At 36.1% G+C, this 9683-nt stretch overlaps 1 protein-coding gene across 1 annotated transcript; it reads left to right on the top strand.

The window, feature by feature from the left end:
• The first annotated feature begins 1259 nt into the window (after positions 1 to 1259).
• On the top strand, positions 1260 to 3899 carry LOC142613730 (transcription factor bHLH3). The gene is made up of 2 exons (XM_075786202.1): positions 1260 to 1398; positions 1496 to 3899. The coding sequence occupies exon 2, from the start codon at positions 1946 to 1948 to the stop codon at positions 3464 to 3466; it is 1521 nt and encodes a 506-aa protein (XP_075642317.1). The 5' UTR covers positions 1260 to 1398; positions 1496 to 1945; the 3' UTR covers positions 3467 to 3899.
• The last annotated feature ends 5784 nt before the right edge of the window (positions 3900 to 9683 follow it).

Consider the following 9683-nt stretch of genomic DNA (forward strand, 5'->3'; position numbering starts at 1 on the left):
TGGCATATCCCAGTGAGAAATAGAGTCCAATGTACCAAAAAACTTAATATAATGACACATTACTCTATTTTTTGAGAATCACTGATGTTCTTACTTGCATTTTTTAAAAATAATTCTTTAATTGTTCCTCAGCCACTTATTTTATAGTGTGTATATATTTGCACATATGAATGTATATGTGTTGTAGGACCTATGTTTTGTGCACAAATTGGTTTATAATCAGCTCAAATATAACTGCGGTGAACTAAACCCTGTCCATCGACCAACAAATATAATTTCTTTGGAGGCCCAAGATCCTCATTACCATTTGGGCTTGGGTACTGTCCAAAACAAGAACCCACAAAAAGAATATTTAGATAAAGTTGTAAAAAATAAAGCTTGAGATGTTAGGTGTGTTGTAAAATGATATAGTATAATAGATAAAGATAAAGTAGGTTTTTAAATAGTAAAATAACAAATTTTATATAATCTTGGATGCTAATGCTCTTATACTACTAATTATTATTAGAATAAGATTTTTTGATATGTACTATTTAAATTTACTAAAATACCGTTTATCCCTAAAACATTTAAAACATCATAAAAATGTAATTGCTTTAAAATTCTTTGCTTTTCTTAATGAATTTTTCTCATATTGTTCTATAATTCTATTATCACTATTTATTTTTAACATTTTTAAACTTTTCAGGTTTCAACATGCAACCCACTCAGAACCAGCTTGTACAATCAAATTTGTACTTAAATTTTGTCCTAAAATAAAAAGACATTATTTTTGTCAAAAAAAATTGCACATTTTCCAATAAACACATATTCATACCAAATAATCAACGCTATGTTTTCATTTATGAAAAAATGTTATATAAGCATGATACCAAACATTTTTGGTATTCAAAACACATGTTTTCAGCCTGCACACACATGTTTTAGATCACAATTCTCACATTGTTTTGAAAACTAATACCCCAATACTACTACCAAACCAGCCTTAGTTGAGTATAAACTTGACCTTGAGATTAGTTTGCTTACTAAACAAACGCATAAGCAAGTCACTTCACGAGATAAAGCTCGAGAGGTTGATAGACGCCTTGGTCCATTTACCGTGTGGTTTGTGGCACTTCCTTTGTTCATTTTGTTCACATCCGATTTTGTCGAGCTTAAAACGGCGACACATTAAAAAATAAAATAGAAATTATAGGACCATGTATAAAAAAATTTTAAAAGTAAAATAAAACATAAGAGGGGAAAAGACATGTGGGGCTAAAATAAGAAAGAAAGAAAGAAAGAAAATAAGCATTCAGATCTGAAACGAAAAGAATCCATGCTCCTTGTCTGGTGCGTTTGTGGCAAAACTGGAGGATCCAGATGCTTTTTAATCTCGACCAGCTCGTTAATTTTCAGGTAAAGTCTATTACTTCTAGTTAGAGCCCTCTTCAGAGTCTTGTTTCAAACTATTTCAGTTTGAAACAATCACAAACTGACTAGTTTTTGTATATAGGATCTCTTTTGAAAGATTTGTTAGCTGGGTACCACGCGGATTCCTGAATTTTGTTGAATTTCTTTGTCTTGAATTAAGCTTCAGAGAGAATTTTTTGTTTTCTTTAAGAGATTGTTTCGAAGGTCTGCTAGATGGGTAGAGCTAAATTTCTGAAATTTGCCGAGTTTCATATGGTGTGGTAATTTAGAAGACTTTTTAAGTGTAGAAGAACTGAAAATATTTGTTAACAGAAGCCCTCAAAGATGTTCCATCTGGGTAGACCTCAATTCCTGATTTTTGCTTAATCTCAGTGAAGTGTTTGTAGGAATTTGCTCTATAGATTTGTCTTTGTAAGGCCTTCATGTATTTATTTAATTGGCTGCACTTGACTTCTCTAAAGTTTTTTTAGTTAGTTTGAGAATTTGGGGGTGAGGGTTTGTGGAAGCGGAAGATAGTTGTAGAAGAAGAAACATGGATGACAAATTTTGGGTGAATGAAGAAGACAGGGCCATGGTGGCGTCAGTATTGGGTACAGAAGCATGTGAGTTCCTGGTTTCATCAGCTTCTGAAAATGTGTTATCAGATTTAGTTACACCGCGCAGTGAATTGGGTGTGCAGCGGGGCTTGTGCCAACTTGTTGAAGGGTCCTGTTGGAATTATGCTATTTTCTGGAGGGTTGTGAGCTTGAAATCTGGTGGGTCTGCCTTAATTTGGGGTGATGGGCACTGCCGAGATCCAAAAGGTGCAGGAGCTGGAGACAGGAATAGTAGAGGGGATGGAAGTTTGGAGGGGGTTGAGAAGGAGGAGGAGGTGAAGAAGCAGGTGCTCCAAAAGCTGCATGCGAGTTTTGGTGGGTTGGATGAGGATAATTTTGCAGCAAGGCTAGATGGTGTGTTGGATGTTGAGATGCTTTACCTCTCTTCAATGTATTTTACTTTTCGGTGTGATTTGCCGTGTCGCCTTGGGGAGTCATATATGTCTGGTAAATCAATTTGGGCTTCAGATATGCCTAGTTCTTTAAATAATTATCAACAGAGGTCATTTCTGGCTGGATTAGCTGGATTCCAAACTGTGGTGTTTGTACCAGTGAAATCTGGAGTTGTGGAGTTTGGGTCAATCAAATCAATTCCAGAAGAGCAGACTATCTTGGATATGGTTAAAACTGTATTTGGGGAACCTAATTATGCACAGTCAAAGGTGTTTCCGAAGATTTTTGGACATGAACTTAGTCTGGCTGGTACAAAATCCCGATCAGTCAATATTAATTTTTCCCCCAAGGTGGAAGATGATACAGGTTTTGCTTCAGACACTTTTGAAGTACAAGCAATAGGTACCAATCATGTTTATGGAAATTCTTCTAATGGATGTCAAAGCGATGAGAATGAAGCAAAACTGTTTCCGCAGTTGAACCAAATGGTTGTTGGGGGTTTTAGTGCTCAAACAAGAGTTTCTAGTTTGGAGCTGTCTAAGGATGACTCATCACCTCAGCCTGATGAGCGGAAACCCAGAAAGAGAGGGAGAAAGCCTGCCAATGGGAGAGAAGAACCATTGAACCATGTGGAAGCTGAGAGGCAGAGGCGTGAGAAGCTTAACCAGAGGTTCTATGCATTAAGAGCTGTTGTTCCCAATATATCTAAGATGGACAAGGCCTCTCTGCTTGGTGATGCCATCACCTATATCACTGATCTCCAGATGAAGATCAGGGTTTTGGAAACTGAAAAGGAACTAGAAAAAAATAAGCACAAGCAGTTACCTGCATCAGAGATTGATTTTCAGGAAAGGCCCGAGGATTCAGTTGTGAGGATGAGCTGCCCACTAGATGCTCACCCGGTTTCTGGAGTCATCAAAATGTTTAGGGAACATCAAATTGTAGCTCAAGAGTCTAGCGTTTCAATGGAAAATGACAAGGTTGTTCATACGTTTTCCATTCAGACTCAAGGTGGTGCTGCAGAGCAGTTGAAGGAGAAGCTAGTTGGCGTCCTTTCAAAGTGAATCGACTTAAGTTTGAGTTTAGGTGACCCAATGCATCTCTTTGAAGAAACAAATGGAATTTGTTGTTCTTGACTGACTCGTCAGATTGTCCTCTGCCATTAGTGAAATGTAATCTAACTTCAGATGGCTGAATGATGTTGCTTTGTTAAATTCATGGAGAGTTATTCATGTTCTGAAATTTGTTTTTGATTGCATAAAGACCACGAGTCAAGTAGGTTGGGGATTCGGGCTAAGCGAACTATTAGATGGCAAATGTTTGGTTTTTTTTTTTGGTGTACTATTAGATAGCAAATGTTAACCTAGTATAAAAATGAGCTAAAAGATAGAACTGTACTCATATATGATAAGTTCTCTTGTACACTACTTTTATTTTAATTTTTTTGGCCGAGTCTCTTGTACTCGTATTTTAATTTGTATATATAAATTCCAAGAACGTGATAGTGCTCAAACTAAGGAAAATTAATAATTTTGGTGGTTCTGGGACCATCTAGAGCCCAGACCATGACTCCTGACGAACGTGGTGGTGGGTGAAACCAGTTTGCTCTGTGGGACTGTATCTTGCTAGTTGGGTTTTCATCAATCTCTCGAGCAAAGATACGAGCGCCTTGGGAGGCACAGTGGTTTCATGGATCTCACTGCAGATCTGATGCAGAAAGTGGACAGTCCAGAAATGGAGCAGTTTAATAAGTTTGTACACGGGGACACTTAGAAAACCCAAGCAGCATTTTAGAGTATGCCACGTACAAACATGAATATCAACAAATCAAACCAAATTACACTTGGAATGTTATTGGTAGCGATGTCAAAAATACAGTTCTAGTTTGTTTAAATATCCGGGCGTCTTTAGAAAAATAAGTTATGCCTATATTATTCTGGTTCTAAGGGTTTGTTTAGAACTTGCTTATTTTGATGAAATTGAAAATATTTTATTGAAAATATTGTAGATAAAGGTAAAAGTTAGCTGAAATATTACAGTGAGACTTATGAATAGTGCCAAAAAATGCAGTGAGACTTATAAATAGTAGCAAAAATAAGCTAAAAAAAATAAGTTTTCTAAACGGACACATGATTAATTTTGCCAACTTATTTTACTATTCAGGCTTATTTTTACTATTATTCATGATTCTCACTATACTATATCAGCTAACTTTCACTTTTATTTATAGTACTTTCAGTAAAAAAATTTCAATTTCAACAAAATAAGCGGATTTCAAACAAATCCTTGGTGAAAAATCTTAAGCTTGTCATTGAGCCAATAAATCTCAATGTTGTTATTTTGATCGATCCTACTTTTTCTTTGTGTTTAAGGACGCGAAACAACCCCAACCTGCTAATTTGTAGGATTTCTTCAGAAAGCATTACTTGCAGCCAGCCTACAAACCTTGGGTTAATTATTCTGGATTTTGTGGCAAATAAAGCAGGCCAGATCAATTTTTTTATTTGTATTTGTGGTCAGCACATGGCCATGGGCTTGCTCATGGACCTTCATTTTTTTACAAGCGTTTCTAACTCACAATGAAAAGCCTAGGTTTGGGTTCATGGGTAAGCCCAAATAGGCTCACTCATTACCCTCTAAACCACACTCCTTCATAGCTTGTTTGGATGTAAGGGGAGTAGAATAGAGGGAGAGAGAGTAAATTAGTTATTTTATTTGGATGTTTTTAAAGGGATGAGGGGGAGGGATTTGGGGGGTTTTGGAAAGGTTCTAACTACTTTTAACCACTCACTTTTAGTTCTCCTAAATTGGAGAGATTTGGATGGAGAGTTGAGCATAAAAATACTTGACCAAATGAATTACTAAATTTACCCTTACCATATTAACAAAATTACAAACTATGAAAATGCTAATTATTCCCCCCCCTTAATTTTAAAAGCATACAAACAAGGTAGAAGATAACGATTCCCCTCTACTCTCCTTCTCACTACTCTCCTCCCCTCTACTCTCCCTCCCCCTACTCTCCTCGCTTTCCAAACTTCCAAACATAGCATTAATTCCTCAAATAAAATATAGGAAATGCTAACAGATGTTTTTAGGACAATGGTTAGCAATTTATTTAAAGAAGTTTTTAGGGGGAAAAAAGTAATTATGTTTTGACAGCTTTTTTTTATTTTCCATAAAAGTTGTGTCAAAACTTTCCTAAAATGAATTGTTAACCATTGTTCTAAGGGTACTTGTTAGCATGACATATAAAATATAAGGGGCTTGGGAAATATATGAAAATAAAATGCTGTACATAGAGATATTAGGCTTATAAGAAATTTGGGTTTTGCCTCATGTGAGCTTGTAGGGATTTTAACAAAAGTAGTCATTAACCCACTCTAATTCGTTCACTTCTATAAATAACACCCCTTTCATCAAATTGGGGACTTTTTGAGGGAGAATTCCAACCCATTTATCATATTAACAAAGTGGTGCTAAAATTTCTATTAAAGCTTAAGAGAGACATTAGGTTGCTTCATGCAAGATCACTATTCTTAAGCTACAAAAATCCTAACAAACTTAGTCTACATCCATCCCATCTACAATCATCCATCTCAACAACCATCTTTCTCAAATCAGACACTACAATCTCCTACATACATCACCACACACGACTCCCCTAAAAAATCAAGCAGAAGACTCATGGATTAAGGAATCGAGCACATTGAAAGAATTTCATTTTGATAGAAGAAATATGACATCACACCATTTGAAAAAAAAAAAAAAAATTATTCATGAAATTATAATTTATAAATCCCTAATCCTAACCTGATGATTTTCAACGATATGATTATTATTACCATGCATATAGTTATATGATCACGCAATTGGATGCTACCTCGTTTTCCAGATAACTATGTCGGACTGCGGTGGGAGTGAGACTTGTCGCGTGAATGAGTCCAACGCTCTGCACGACGATCTCGTGCAACTTGGAGTGCCTCTTGTCAATCATAATTCGCTCACTCTACCACGGCGAAACATGCACCAATGTAAGCGTGCAGTGACTAAAAAAAAAAAAAAAGAACAATCTTATGATACTTCGTAGGTCTAGGTATCACATGCTACAACTGGCGGAGGAGTTGGCCGCCGCAACGAACAGGCAACTCACTCCATCATAACGTAACAATATCCTCAACTACGAGGACTATATGTCAGAATGAATACCTATGTGGTGTGTGTCTTATGTCTACGGGTTAAGTTAATAATGTTAGTAGCGTTAGTGTTCAATATGCAATGCATGCATATTGGTGGCATCGTGTAAGAATATTTAAGTTTTTTGTGATGTCGTAGGTGCAGTCGCCACAGCCAACAGACAACTCACTTCGGCGGAATGTAACAATGTCCACAACTACGAGGATTACCTCTATGAGTGAATGCCTATGTGGTGTGTGTGTGTTATGTTTAGGGTTAAGTTAATAATGTTAGTAGCGTTAATATTCAATATGCAATGCATGCATATTGGTGGCATCGTGTAAGTTATTTTAAGTTTTCTGTTTTATGTCGTAGGTGCTTATTGAAAAACATCATGTGTGGGAATATTTAACTTTTATGCGTTATGTGGAAATAATCTAGATTACGAATAACGTGCGTGCTCCTCACAATCAATAATAAGGTTTACATGGTACAAATGCAACAACAGTGACACACATACATATAAAACATAGTTAAGCAAAATAGTTCTCCAACAAAGTCTAACTACACCACGACACGATTACTTTTCATCTGACATCTCCACGTCTAACTAATAAATGGGATTAGCAAGAAGTGATTACATGAATTGTGCGTGCTCGTACCACCCTCCCTCCACTAACTCTCGAATATCGACTTAGGTCCGATATCAATTAAGACGTATCTTCATTCGATTATTTTCTTCTCTTATGCAGTTCAATGCTTTACGAAGTTTGGTGATCGTGTCTCTAGGCATCTGCGATGCGAGTCGCCGAGGCACTGGTAACTTAAAACCAACCAACTCATCATAAAACATTTGTTGTTCACGAAATAACCAAGCCCACTCCTGTCTCATGGTATTGTGAACGTAAGCACTATTTCGCAGATTCAGATTGATTGGAAAGCTGAACACATCTTCCAATACTCAGCAACGACCCATAGCAGTGAACACATCGTGAGGCCTATAAAGTTATGGATTGCCAAAACCAGACATTGACGTTGAATACAATAACATCAAATGATCAAGTTAACAGTGTGCATCAACTATTGGTAAATAATGTAATGCTGCATAAGATGGTACACGACAAAGACATTCATAAATTTGTGTATTATTACGTGCTAAAAATGAAATACTAACACTAAAATTTGACCATAAACATTAGACGTTGTTGTTAATGTCTACACATTGTGTGTAATACAAAATGTTGTTGTTAATGTCTGACCAATGATTATGTACACGCCCCTATATGATTATGACCAATGATGATTATGTGCAATACAAAATGTTGCTATAGTAAAGATTTCATTCTCTTGTGACCAACGTTTACTACAACAAACAATCAAAATGACACCAATGTACGTACTTCACACTCATTCAACCAAAAAAATAAAAATTCAGTATAATATCAAATGAAAATACCATTGCCATAAAATTTTGGTGTGAGTTTTTTACTTGAGGTGATACAAATTTCAGTTGAGTATGGAAGCGGTTGTGGATCTGTGGAGCAGAGTGGAATTCAGTTCAAACGGAAAGCAAGCCACTCTGAATGGGAGGAGATGTGCAGCTATTATACAAGAATAACTCGATTTTATGGAGTTCGAGTACGATTTATAACTCGACATTCAAGTAATCAACTTATATTAAAAGACATGAACCCGTACACCTGACACCAAGACAGTCTGAAAACAGCTTTAACAAGAGTATAACTCAATATCTATATAGTCAGTTACATAACTCGATTTTAGAATAATCGAGTTATTCAAGGATTAATAAAAGAAAATGCCACGCTTGCTGTCTAGCCTGGCACAAAGCTAAAGCTAACTCAACTATTGTATGATCGAGTTCTTTGCAAAACTTGATTTTGCCATTTTCGAGTTACAAAAGAGGGGCATTTTCGTAATTAGTTTGGGAAAGGGGGCAAAAATCTGCTTTTTTTGCACGAAAAGGGCATTTGCCCATTTTGGCCCACTATGACTATTAGACTGGGTGCTTTTTACACACTTCACTTCACCTATCCACTTCACAAGTCGCACGGCATGGGCATCATTCTTTAGCATTTTTCTTTTCTTCTTTTCCTTAAGCTTTTCTTCTTCACTTAGCATGTCCCACACGCATAAGGCCACATCACTGACATGAAGTAAAGCTTGTGAGACAAGCACCTTAAATGAGTCTTTGACTTGTCGGTTCTAATGACCACACTTACTCCTAAAGGATGGTGTGATTTGACCAGTTTCAATTGAGGCTTGAGTAAAGACAATGAAATGGGAAAAGAAAAGGAGAGGTTCAAATTTTTAAAGTAACTCGAGTTTCATATTATAGGGAACTTGAATTCTTAAAACTTGAGTTTCACGTAAACTATCTAGACTCATAGCCCCCTATGCTGTAAGTGGTAAGGGGAGAGTCTTACTTAGATAAAAAAAAAAAAAAAAAAAAAAAGAAGAAGCCCTTTCCCTTTTCTCTATAAGGTAAGCTTGTTTCACCCTTTCACGAATTCTTTTGCAACAGCTTGAACTGAACCTGGGATATCAACGTGAACGAGAGAAAAACAAACCCCTTTTTCTCTCTCTAAAGATTTTTTCACGTAAACTTCTAAATTATAAAATGCTAGATCAGCTTCTACCACCGTGTCACATTTTTTTGGAACTCAATTTTCATAAACTCGAGTTCTATGTAAAACTCAAGTTTCATGAACTTGTGTTTCAAAATAGTGGTAAATTGTTAAATATTTCGTAAACAGTGATAGATTACTAAATATTTCAACAAAAGATGGTATTTGACCATTTTAGCCCCTTCCCATCTTCATAACCTAGCATTCATATTAAAATCTTAGTCTGAAGACCAAGTCCTTATAATTTCTTTTACTCTTCTCTTAGATTGTATCTAGGAAACAGATCAATGTATGAAAGATTGATTTACAGATCGAACGGATTGGGTGCCTGAAAATTCACATGTTCTTCTTACTTAAATGCTTTAATTTCTTATTGCAATAACATTCTCTTTAGAGCTTGACAGGTTTCTATTTAGTATATACATTGTGAAGCCAATAAATGTGCTTGAAAGTCAAGCTA

The sequence above is a fragment of the Castanea sativa genome, chromosome 10, assembly GCF_040712315.1.
Source record: "Castanea sativa cultivar Marrone di Chiusa Pesio chromosome 10, ASM4071231v1".
In the NCBI taxonomy this organism is placed as follows: domain Eukaryota; kingdom Viridiplantae; phylum Streptophyta; class Magnoliopsida; order Fagales; family Fagaceae; genus Castanea; species Castanea sativa.